General features: G+C 44.4%; 1 protein-coding gene across 2 annotated transcripts in view; it reads left to right on the top strand.

Annotated features, from left to right (window-relative positions):
* Positions 1 to 13,213, top strand: part of PTPN14 (protein tyrosine phosphatase non-receptor type 14) — a 173,014-nt gene that overhangs the window by 142,029 nt on the left and 17,772 nt on the right. For both annotated transcript variants that reach the window (XM_061187519.1, XM_061187518.1), the window contains 4 exons: positions 1,413 to 2,890; positions 6,864 to 7,007; positions 8,163 to 8,381; positions 11,545 to 11,673. In XM_061187519.1, coding sequence (XP_061043502.1) covers positions 1,413 to 2,890; positions 6,864 to 7,007; positions 8,163 to 8,381; positions 11,545 to 11,673 — 1,970 coding nt within the window. The remainder of the gene's footprint in view (positions 1 to 1,412; positions 2,891 to 6,863; positions 7,008 to 8,162; positions 8,382 to 11,544; positions 11,674 to 13,213) is intronic.

The following is a 13,213-nucleotide window of genomic DNA, read 5'->3' as shown; positions in this document are numbered from 1 at the left end:
AGAGCAATTCCTCTCCTTAAGCACTTGTTCTGAGCACTTGCACTGTATTGTCTCATTTAATCCTCAAAATAAACCTAGGAGATACGTACTGTTATTATTTCCATTTGACAGATACAGAAACTGGGGTACAGAAAGGGTACTGGGGAGCTTGGATACGAAAATTGGTGTCTTGACTCTTGAGCCAGGCTCTGTAATCATTACACTAACTGTATCTCAAAAAAGGAATGGGATTAAACATTGGATGTTGACAGTGTGGTAAATGGATAATTTGTTTCTGGGTTATCATATGCTAGCTGTTTTGAATCTTTCTGCACTGTCTAAATGTGAGCATGGAGACTAAGATAATCAAGATGATGTAATTTAATAAAACACTACTTTTTATAAGCAGACTAGCAAAGTTACCCTGCTTCTATGGGAGGGCACCAAACCCCATTAAGGTGGATAAAGGCAACATGTTCTCCTAGTTTTTCTTGCCTATATCATCTCATCTGGTCTATGTGCCCACCCCTCCTCTTCAGGCAGCCAAGTGTTTTCAGTCACCTTTTCTGTTTTTTAATCTTTTCTGCCTTTGCTTTCTTCTACTCTGCTCATGCTTGAATCTATAGTGTAAAAAATGAATATACTTTGCCCACAGAAAAGTGTGTTGGCAAGAGGTTGCCTGCCTAGGGGTGTCTGTGTATGTGTGTGTTAAAGGAACACTGGACACCCAGAATGGGCCTTACTTTAGAAATCTGCCTTTTATCTCTTTAGGTACCTCTTTAAAGTATTATTAATTTTAATGTGAAACTGACCTCAGTGATGAAACCAACTCTAGAGGAGGGTTTTAGACAGTGGCTAGAAAAACCTCCTGATTCTTATTTTGCCCTCCGTTGGTTGCTGATCAGAATGAAGCAGCCACGCATGCTGACATCCTGACTGTGTTATTTGCCTTGTGCCTTGACGGATGCTCAGCAGTCCCTCGGATACAGGGAGTTTTCCCACTGCAGTCAGGAAGGTCAGCTCCCAGTACTCAATAACTTCAAATCTATTGGCCTATTAAAGTTCTTGACTTCCTGGCCCAAACATCCAGTTCTGTCGCTGAGCCCTGAACAAGAGGACAGGTCTCCCAATGTGAGGGCCATTGTTGGTGCCTGATTTAAAAGCTCATGGCCAAATCAAGAACTTAACCCAGGTGATAACGCTTCCGTATGTGCATAGCTTTCTTTGTTTAGATTCACTTTTCCTCTTTAGTGTGCTTTAAAATGTTCCTTCCATATGTTGGCATCTTGCCCAAGAAATTACCAGTGTTTCCATGGAATATGTGGGTGGAGACCGTGGGATTTCCCTTTTTATGACTTCTGTAAGTGTGAGGATGAACTTGATTGAAGCAGGATGGTGTGGACGTTCATGTGCCTCTGTGTGACTTCTTGCAGACAGCATCTTCCATGGGAATGAAGAAGCCTTGTATTGCAACTCGCACAACAGCCTGGACTTAAGTTATATAAATGGCACCGTCACCAATGGCAGTGTGTGTAGCATTCACAGCGTCAACTCCCTCAGTTGCTCCCAAAGCTTCATCCAGGCTTCTCCCGTGTCCTCCAACCTCAGCATCCCTGGGAGTGACATCATGCGGGCTGACTACATCCCGAGCCACCGGCACAGCGCCATCATCGTGCCATCCTACCGGCCGACCCCCGATTATGAGACAGTCATGCGGCAGATGAAGAGGGGGGTCGTGCACACGGACAGCCAGAGCCAGTCCCTGCGAAACCTCAATATCATCAACACCCACGCCTACAACCAGCCAGAGGATCTGGTGTACAGCCAGCCCGAGATGCGGGAGAGGCACCCCTACACTGTCCCTTATGGGCCCCAGGGGGGCTACGGTAACAAACTGGTCAGTCCATCGGACCAGATCAACCCAAAGAATACCACGGTGCCAAGCAAGCCCGGGGCAAGCGCCATCTCACACACGGTGAGCACCCCGGAGTTGGCCAACATGCAGCTCCAGGGCACCTATAACTACAACACGGCCCACATGCTCAAAAACTATCTCTTCCGGCCACCACCCCCCTACCCACGGCCCCGCCCCGCCACCAGCACCCCGGACCTCGCCAGCCACCGCCACAAGTACGTCAGCGGCAGTAGCCCCGACTTGGTGACTCGCAAAGTGCAGCTGTCTGTGAAGACCTTCCAGGAGGACAGCTCCCCGGTGGTGCATCAGTCTCTCCAGGAGGTGAGCGAGCCCCTCACGGCCACCAAGCACCACGGCACGGTGCACAAGCGCCACAGCCTGGAGGTCATGAGCAGCATGGTGCGAGGCATGGAAGCCATGACCTTGAAGTCGCTCAACATCCCCATGGCCCGCCGCAACACTCTGCGAGACCCGGGGCCGCCCGAGGAGGTGCCGGGGAGCCACGAGGTCCCCCAGCTTCCCGAGTATCACCACAAGAAGACTTTCTCAGATGCCACAATGCTGATCCACAGCAGTGAGAGCGAGGAGGAGGAGGAGGAAGCTCTGGAACCGGTGCCCCAGATCCCTGTGGTCCGGGAGAAGATGGAGTACAGCGCCCAGCTACAGGCCGCCTTAGCCCGGATTCCAAACAAGCCCCCACCCGAGTACCCCGGACCCAGGAAAAGTGTGAGCAACGGGGCGCTGGGGCAAGACCAGGTGTGCCTTCCTCCCGCCATCGCCAGGGCCAGGGTCCTGAGGCAGGGGCCAGCCAAGGCCATCAGTATCTCCCGGGCTGACCAGACGGCCATCAACGGGTCCTCTCTTGGTCCATCCATCTCAGAGCCCGACCTGACAAGTGTGAAGGAGCGGGTCAAGAAAGAGCCTGTGAAGGAGAGACCTGTGTCTGAAATGTTCTCCCTGGAGGACAGCATTATAGAAAGAGAGATGATGATCCGGGTAAGTGGCTTCCTCTCCCAGGGCATCTTTCGAGGGACAGTTAAACGGGCTGATTTCCACCCTTGCCCGCAGCCGCCTCCGCTCCTTTTCCATGATTTAGACGTACATCCTCTGGGCACTGAAGAAAGCGCAAGGCTTATTCAGGGAATGTGGTAGGGATTTAAAAATCACTTGGCATATAAACAGGTAGTGTTTCATTTCACAAAACTTTGTTTTTCACATAAACCTTCCATTCTCATTCATGGCTTCTCATAGGTGTGCTTGGTGCAAAGTGCTGTGATAGAGTCAGGATCTTACAGCTTGGTGGTGTTGAGATTGGTGTCTGGGCCAGCATTTGCTGTTTATTCAGGGTCAGACTTCCCATCGCATGAGCTGCCAGGAGCTCACCTTCCTCCATCTTCTGGTACTTTGGTTTTTCCAGGGGAAAGCCTTTTTTTTTCCCCCCCAATTAGATATTAAAAGAGCAACATCCCTTCAGAGCACAGCTTTCTGTGTAGATCTAGATGTCAGGATCGTTCATCAATATTGTCCATGATGTATCCAGCTTTATTTTCAAATCTTCTTTCGAGAGATGTTTAACACAAATCCAAGAAAATTACAATAAACCCAGAAGCTTACCGTTGAGCTTCCATTAACCATTCTTATTCTATCGAGAATTCACACGTGCATATTTATACACACACCACACTTGTCCTGGAAGTATTCACTCCCTTAAAAAATCCTCTCATTATAACCATTCAAACCTAGAATGACTTCTCCTCTGCATGTACCACAGCTGAACTATAAGGTAGCCAAGGCTAATTTTAGGAACTCCAGAGCAGTTGTAACTTAAAATGGGCTTTGATGGAGTTCATTAGACTTTCTTCATTTATAAGTCTCCCAATTTAACACAACTCGGTATCAAGAACCCATCAGTCTAAGCATTCAGCTGCTGCCTGCATGGTGCCCTAGCCTCACTTAGGCTGTATTCATTCTCTCCTCTTGTTACCTGTATTAAACAAAAGCCTGTAGCCAAATTCATGGCACTGGTTCCCTACATAGTGCTTCAGGCATTATCACAAAGGAGCAAGGGCCTTTTCCACTGTTTCCACGTGTCTTCCCATCCCATCCATTGCGTAAGAGCGAATAGCCAATTTTACCCCTTAACTAGTTCAGGAACATCATTACCCCAGCCCTATGTCATTTTCCCTGATTTTTTTTTTTTTTTTAAATGTGTACCACCTTCTTCTTTCTTTTTTTTAATTTTAAAAAATGTTTATTTCTTGGCTATGCCACGAGGCATCTTAGTTCCTCGACCAGCAGCTAAGATCCTGGTCCCATGCATTGGAAGCACGGAGTCTTAACCACTGGACCGCCAGGGAAGTCCCTTCCCTGATTTTTTCCCAAATCCTACACACTTGTGAGCTCAAGGGCTGCCGCCCTTGGCTGGTGTCCCAACCTCAGAGTAGGACTTGGAGGGTCTTCAGTGAGCCAGGCAAGATGGTGACCACGCCACTGGCACTGATGCTTGGGATGGGTCTCTATTGTCTTTATGAAGCAACTCACCCCAATGACCTCCCCACATCTCAGATGGCTGTCTGTCCCCCCCCCCCCCCCACCACCACCATGGGTAGCTTTTGCCTGGCTTGTTAGGCATGGCTAAGAAGAGAAGGCTGTCAGGGCCTCCCTAGGATAAGAAAATGAGAAAATGTAACCAAATAGGAGCTGGAGGGAGACAGCTATGGTGAGAATTTGCCCTGCAGGCAACTTTCTCCCTCCAATTCTGGAGCTGCGGGTCCATTTGATGGATAGTTCAGGCCTGTTGTCTTGATAGCTTCTCCTGGCTCCTCCTGCTGCCTGGAAGACGTTTCACTGTCTGTAGTCACCTAACCCAAAATCAGGTACTGGGAAGAGAAAAGGCCAAATCAGATCTTTGAATTAATTATTTTTGATCTCTGGTAATAAGCTGATAGGATAAGTGAGGAGGAGCTAAGAGAAATAGGTTATCACTGGGGTTTCAATTTTCATTAGGTAAGTAGTAATCCTTTCCCAAGAAAGACAAATAGGTTTCTTTTCGCTTTGGGCCCAGTTGGGGTTACCTTATGGTGCAGGTGGGAAGGAAGCAGAAGGGCTGTCGGGAAGACCTCAGGACCATTTACAAAAAAAAATTTTGCTCTCTTAAAACTTTGCAGAGGAGTAAAATATTCTCAACTAAAAGAGATAATGGGGGGGACATTCTCCCTCACAAAAACAAACTAATAAGCAAGTAAACTAACACCTCCCCCCCCGCCCCCCCCCCCCACCCACCACCACCACCACCACATTTAAATCCAAAAATTTCAAAATCTGTCTGGGGTTGAGAAACCAGGGCCATTCTTAAGAATATTATACCTTTGGGACCTTTCTCACAGTTAATCTTCCTCTGAGATGCTCCTTTTGTTTGTCTGATGGGTCAGCCCTGTCACTGGACCAAGCATCTTATTGACAGAATCACTCATAAAGACCAGGGCTCCATTCTTTTTTTTTTAACTTTATTGAAGTATAGTTGATTTACAATGTTGTGCTTAATTTCTGCTGTACAGCAAAGTGACTCGGATATATTTATACACATATATATTCTTTTTCATATTCTTTTCCATTATGGTATATCCCAGGATATTGGATATAGTTCCCAAGGCTCCATTCTGACTGTAGGTGGCATTGAAGGGATGCATGTAGGGGTGTAATGCCATCCCCTACACCCACAATTAGAATAATCTGTACTGTGGCTCCATCAAGATACTTCTCTGGGGAGTAAATTTCTAAATGACAGACTAAGAAAAAAAATACCTAAAAGTTTGAAAAAAGAAAACAGGAATAAGATGACTCCTTCATCTGTGGCAACCAAAGGAACCTGCAAATTGGTTTCACTTTTGTGTGGATCAAAATCATAAACTCTGTAAAACTCATCTGTTTCTATGCTTTATGAAGTCTCTCTGTTCTTTTGTCTTCTAAGACAAAATTATTTGGTGGAAAATGCTCCCATTGTCTTGCCTGAAATGAGTAAATGGAGGTTTGTTGGTACCTCAATCAGTTTAGAGGGCATGAGGAAGCACAGCCATAGAGCAAATAACAGGAGCCCCAACTGATCCAGTTTCAGAGTGTCTGTGCAGCTGAGGATAGAGAGGAGTTGAAAACCCACAAACAAGGGCCAGGTGTTAACAACCAAACCTTCCCCTAAGTGCTCTGCTCGGCCCCGAGATCCATATTCTCCCATGGCTTAGTCACATCCAGTGGTGCTTCACCATGGTCACTGGGAGCCATGGTGTCCATTCCTGTGGGTCTTCCGGATGAAGCATGAAGGGTGCTGCTGGGTAGGTCATCTCCGGTGGCCCCAGGCTGTGGTATTAGTGACTTTGCTAAACCACAGCAGCTCTCATTTTGGGGATGATATCCCGGGGACCAGAGAGAGTCAATACAGGATTAACACCCTCAGTCTTAGCCCCTCTGAATGGAAACTTGGGAAGGTTTTTGTCTATTTATGCATGTATCCAACCTCTTAAGAATGCAACCAACAGTTTTTATAAGGTTTTTTACTGTTTAATCTGTATAAAAGGTCCATCATTGTGATTAAGTTTGATTATTCATGAATCTCTGTGTCTCTTTTCCTTGTCCTGTCTTCCTTCAGCCCTTATCTTCCTAAAGTGTCTCGTGTACACTGTTTTCTTGTGAGCCCCGTGGCAGGGTGTATTTGTATGGAGTCTTTGCTCTTGTTTGTTTGTTTGTTCGTTCGTTCGTTCATTCCTCTATTTTAAATAAAAGCTGAGGAGGCCTGGACGAGCCGGCTTCCTCCGGCACAGTGGGAATAATGGGAAGACTGTGTTTGAATTTGCCCTGCTAATGGTGATTGTCTGCATTCCTTGGCTGGGGAGTTACAGATTTGGGGAGATTAAAACACATTCCAGCATTCTCCTGGTATTACAAACAATGAGAACATGCCTTTTCTTGCCGCAAGAATCTAGAGAAGCAGAAGATGGCAGGCCTGGAGGCACAGAAGAGGCCACTGATGTTGGCAGCCTTGAACGGACTCTCGGTTGCTCGGGGCTCGGGGCGGGAAGAAAGTCGAGTTGATGCCACCCGAGTTCCCATGGACGAGAGGGTAAGCGCTGGGCTTGTCAAACATGTGACTCATTCTCTGTGGTCTTAGGATTCCAACGCTCTCTCCTCGCCCAGACATGCCAGCATGAAGGCGTGTTTGACGAATTCATTCTTCAATTTGAAGCTTAGCAAGACCTGGTCTGTGCTGTATTAAATTGATCCTTTTCAACATCTCATGTTTCTTTGTCAGGTTGGTGCCATGATGACCCCTAAAGACACCAGCCCCTACCTAGCTGTGTGGCCTTGGTGAAGTCATTCAATTTCTCTGGGCCTGTGTCTTTATTTTTTTGCAAAATGAAGAAGTTAAGCAGTTGCTGTAGCTCTCAATTTCTGTGATTTTTGTGAACAAATACCCTTTATTAGGGAGTGATTCTTTTACCCACGCATTTATAGAATTCTTTAATACGCTGGCCCCTTGTTTGGCTATAACATATGGCTGATTTATAATTGTTAGGGTAATGCATCGTGGGAACTTTGGTTTTGAAAAGTAACCAGAAGTTGCGTGGTAGTGTTTCAGAGGTGAAGAAACATGTTCTTTTAGTTCCTGAAATTGCTGTCAGGATAAGAAACAGGTCATATAAATGTAATAGAGTGCATTACAATAAGATTAGGGTTTTAGGTTTTTGCCAGCATGTATGAAGTATTAGCATGCTCTTAGAGCCAGAAGGGTCTTTAGAGGGATCATTTCATCTAATTAATACCATATTTTGTTATTAGTAGCTTGACCGTGGGAAAAATAAAAGATGGGGCGTCTAATCCTCACAACTAGAGGACTGTGGACCAGTATCATCTTAAAATTTAGCTAAGAACAGCTGTGTAAGTGGAGGGAAGGACGTTTGGGTAATTAAGATTAACAATCTCCTTATCACTAGAACTTTAAACAGGTGATAATAACAAAAATACTAATTTTGAATTTCAACTCTTGCCTGGTCTGGCAGATTTGTTCTGTTTAAGGTATGAGTGAGAAGGAAATTGGTTATTGGAAAAGAGACACTAGCAATATGGTCAGTAATGAGACCAAATAATCAAACATTAGTTGTCCATCTTGAAACTACTTATTAACACTGTCACTGTAAATATTTTAAGAAATCTGGTGGTTTGGTTGGAGTGTTTGGATAAGATAATTCAGAGAGCTGGAGATCAATTTCTGTTGCAGTTCAGAACCCTGAAGAAGAAGCTCGAAGAGGGAATGGTGTTCACAGAATATGAGCAGATTCCAAAGAAAAAGGCAAATGGCATTTTCAGCACAGCGGCTCTGCCAGAAAATGCTGAGCGCAGCCGTATCCGGGAGGTTGTCCCCTATGAGGAGAACCGCGTAGAGCTCATACCGACCAAAGAAAATAACACAGGCTACATTAACGCCTCCCACATCAAGGTAAGAAGTGGGGGGTGGAGAGTGGCGTGTTGGGAAGGCTGGTTGAAGATTGCTGGGTTAACAGCAAAAGGGCAGGGAGGAGAAAACATACGGGCTGCCACTGTGCATCTTGGCTTGTCCCCAAACCCCAAGGGAGTGTTTTTGAACTCCTGTGCTTTTCTTAGTCAACTGGAAGGCCATGCCTATCACTGCACAGAGAGAAGGAAGCCCAGCGGCCTCAGGGAAAAAACCTCAGGTCAGCTATTTCTGAAGCTTGCTCATTACAGAGGATTTAACTTTTTCTTCTCTCTGTGCGTTGTAACTCTCCCGAAAACTCACAGATAAAGCTGAGGATTAGCCCTTTCAGTTTGTCATTTGCAGGTGATGGAGAATTTGGAAATCACGGGCATTATATTTCTGTCACTGGAGTTATGATGTTCAAGACAACAGAAACTTACTGTTTCTCCCTTGTAATACTACTGGTTAGGCATTTTAGAGCTGAAGTCCCAGAGCTGAAGTCCCAAATTTGCATGCTATTTAGAAGAGTGGGCTAATTTAAACATAAGCCGTAACGGTGTGGTTGATAATGAATCTTGCAAAATGTGCCACATTATTCAATGCATTTGGGTCATTAAATTTTTGTTACTATTTCAAATACTCCAAATCTTCATATCTCAGTATTTCATAGACTTTAAAATTGGTCAGCTTAGCTTTACTTCAGTTAGAATTTAGAGTTACGGATACATGTGTGCATGCAGTGAAGTGTTTCCTAAATAGCTTACCTTCCTCAGGGCTCCTAATGACAGAACATATTTGTTTAGAATGTCACCATTTGCTCTGACCTCTGAAGTAGGGGAATTATCTGTGTACTAATGTGAATTGTATTAGTATAATTGTTACAGTTGTTACAGGATGCTTTTCAACAATACAAGGTTCAGATTCGTAGCCTGCTGTGATCAATAACCTTAGAAAACCTGTATCTGGCATTATTTCCTTTCTTCATTGGACTTTTCAACTGTAGCCTGATTATAGGTAGGTTCCTTTGAGCCTTTAAAATACAGCCAGATGTCTGGCCCATGTATCAGTTCTAACGGTTTTGATACAGAATATGGGAAGTGTACCATGGTTGGGTGTAGTGTTTTTGTTCACCGAGCATAGATAACCACATATATTTTGTAAGTGTCAGAAAGTCCTGTCCAAAGAAATAGGATGGCGTAACTCTCATGGATCATATTGTGTATTCTACTCTTATTTTTCAGAGTGAGAACTCTCAAAACAATGAAACAGTAAAAACTGAGCCCCAGGAAACTCTGAAGGAAACTGACGGTGGTGAATTTCATGGGCTTAGTTTAGATAACGAAACAATGACCAAAATAATGCATGCAAAGATGCAGATCACACAGCTGCATCTTGCTAGACTGTCTGAGAAAATCTTCCACAGCTGTAATATACTATGTTCTTCGTTTGGCCAGATCGCCTCCCCCATTTTCCATATGCTCTCTGGAAAAAGCTGTCAGTCTGCATGCACCGTGACCAGTGGGTGTTGTTAACGTCCCTTCCACCCCTTCCTCCATATTCTCTGAGGCCCACATTTCATCTTGTGGATCCGGGTTAGACATGGGTGTGTTTAATAGACCCAGAGAGCTTGCAAGAACTTGTCCTTGTGTTTTTGGAATAGAGTTGTACGTCTTGCCAATGTTTTCTCCCTGGGTTCCAAGCAGCCGTTAACACAGAACAGAGATTTATTTGCTCCAGACGTGGAATCACATCTGTGAAATCTACCTCAGTAGCTTTGGTGGTTGTGTTTTTAATGCAGTTTTTAATACCCTCCTGTCAATACTTGGGAATATGCTGAAAGGCCCCAGGCAGCAGCATACTCTGGAAGTATTTATGGCTCCTATATGTTGGGTGCCAGAGAGGCTAATGTTTAAAATCACAATTCCACAGATAAGCCAAACTCCTAGCCAGCCAGCCAGCAGATGTATGAGTGTTATCTCCCACCAGTACTTGGAAAATGGATTTTGCTTGCCAGCTTTGACCTAAACATGCCTTGTGTAACGAGACAATAACTGACATTGTTTTTGTTTGAATCAAGTTAGTATATAGCTTCATAAAATAAATGAGAGAGAAAGTTTCAAAAAGTGATCATTGCATTGCCCCTAGCACCATCTTGAGATCCCCACTGGTGAATGTGTAAGGGAGCCTGACTTGGCAATATCAAGGCACAGGAATGGAGGCAAACCCAGAAAGAATCCCTCCAAAGGCCGCCATTTCACCCTGATAGCATGAGCTTCCACACTTGAGGCATGATTTTTTATTGATGCGTCTCTGCTGCTAATATTTACAGCTGCAGAATTATCCTCCCAAGATCACCCTGAGCTGTGTGGGGTAATGATTTTATTATCCGAAATCATCTCGTGACTCCAAAGTTCAGTTGGATGCTGTGGTATTGTACGAGGGGAAGGTGATGATAAAATATCATGTACTGTTGGCTTAAGTACATTCATGATACCTCTAGTGTATGTGGTACAGAGTAGCGGGTACAACAGAGGTTTAGGACACACTTCATACCAGGGCAGTGGTAGAAAGACATTGCTCCCAAAGGGGTGTTATTCCATGGTAGACTTTTCTATTATTTAAAAGGATGCCATGGAGTACTGTTTCTCAGACTGTGGACCACAATATGGTAGTGGTATATGAAATCAATTTAGTAGTCGGGAGCAGTTTGGGGTTTTTTTGTTTTGTTTTCTTTTGTTTTTTAATGGAATAGACTAGAAAAAGGAGAAAAGAATGGCAATTATCAGTACATTGCACATTGGAAACATAACTATTATTTCTGTGACAAATCATTAGGTTATATACATATATTCATGTAATATTGTATATGTGGGTATATATATGTATATATATGTTTTTAATATGCACTGGTTTGTACATAATTACTGTGGGTTGTAGACCAAAATTGATGAGGTATATTTTAATAAGCTTGAGTGGCAAAAAGTATTTTCATGTGAGCATGTGTCACTAGCCATCCATGGTGTCAGGGCTTTTGATGATAGCACTAACACGTTTGGCCTAAAAATATTATTCAGGGTTTTCAGGTGGCTACAAAAGGACCCGTGGTCAGCATGTAATTCTGTCCTGGATTTGGGGTTTATTCACTAATGCTTGCCTTGGTTTCCAGGTGGTGGTTGGTGGGGCAGAATGGCACTACATCGCCACTCAGGGGCCTCTGCCACACACATGCCATGACTTCTGGCAGATGGTGTGGGAGCAGGGAGCGAATGTGATCGCCATGGTCACCGCAGAGGAGGTAAGGGGGAATGGCCGTACGGCCATCTGTCCCGGCGGGGGTGGGGGCAGAAGATGGGCTTTGTGTCGATGACTTTGCTGCCTCATTCTCCTTCCGGCAGCACCATTTCTCCGCAAATCCTTTTCTCGCTGACGTGCATCTCTTTTCTCTCCTTACTTCCATATAGGTTTGTTTTGTTTTCCAAAGATAATTTATTGTTATGTCCCGTTTTTATCCAGCTCTTAACTCTTTTCCTTGGACCACCATGAACTAAAATTAAACAAACAAACAAACAAAAAAGAACCAAACTTCAGTTCAGCCAGCTCACTTCTGTGTGCCAAACAAAGCAATGATCTTTCCACTGGAGTTTGAGAACTTTGGGGCTGCTCTGGGTAAATCGGCATATATTCCCAAGCCCGGGCGTGGCCAGCTCACATGCCCTCCTGCTTATCAGCTGAAAAGAGACCAGAGCTGTTGTTCCTGTGGAGGCCTCTTTCTTTGGGGAGAGAAAAAAAAAAAATCTTTTTCTTCCATTGCCAAGTCAAACATAGTTTTTCCCTTGTAACTAGAGAAGTCTACGTGGTGTTCCAAAAACTGGCATATACCCCCATTCCGTCTAGCAGTTCGCTTGGAGCTTGCTGTCTTTGGGGGGAGATATTTTGGGTTTCTTCTCTTGTCACAGTCTCGATTTTTTAAAAATTTTATTTTAACCACTTCCTTTTGTTCCTTTCATTAAATTTTAACTTATGTTTTGAAGTCATTTAAGGAAAAAGGGTTTTTTGTTTGTTTGTTTGTTTGTTTTTTACCATATGTATGGTATTGCATATCCCTTTCCTAACAACTTTAAAAGGATGGGGAACAGAAAGAACCGGAAACAAAAAAAGTCATGTTCCCTTCATTAACTCTTCTGAGCAGATGCTTTCCAGAACAGCCCATTAGAAGGTAGTGATGAAAGACTTTGGGCTCTTTCAGGCCAGTTGTACTTCTCTAGGCTGACCTTCTGTCCCACCTTCCCACAAAGAGTAAATGTTCCTGAAAATCTCTAGTTTTATCACTTTATCGAATTACATCCTTGGAAGGGATTCATTCAACTTAAAACAGTGTGTACTTACCATCTGTGCTGACCCCAGGGTAAACACAACAGACATGATCCTTGTCCCCAGGGAGCTTACATCCCAGTGGGATTTACAGTAAAAAGTGAACAAAGTCAGCTCAGATAGTGGTAAGTGCCATGGAAAAAAATGAAACCAGTAATGGGATGGAGGGTGGCCGTGGGGCTACTTTAGACTAGACTGCAGCCCAGGGCCCTCTGAGGAGGTTGCATTTGAGCTGAAACCTGAGTGACAAGAAGGGACCAGTCTTAGGAACAAAATCCAGTGATCTGTGAGGCAGCCAGAGACTTACAGTCTTTTGAAATCTGTAATTGATGTAGGTACTCAGCAGTTATATAAATTAAAGGCCTCAGACAAACCTGCTTTCACAGGATGGTTAAATAAAAGAGGCAGGTGTGCTTCAAATTTAAGAAGACTCAATTCAACCAAAAGAATCAGGGCAAGATTAC

This window comes from Eubalaena glacialis, chromosome 3 (assembly GCF_028564815.1).
Source record: "Eubalaena glacialis isolate mEubGla1 chromosome 3, mEubGla1.1.hap2.+ XY, whole genome shotgun sequence".
Lineage (NCBI taxonomy): Eukaryota > Metazoa > Chordata > Mammalia > Artiodactyla > Balaenidae > Eubalaena > Eubalaena glacialis.
This window is presented reverse-complemented; position numbering and strand designations above follow the sequence as displayed.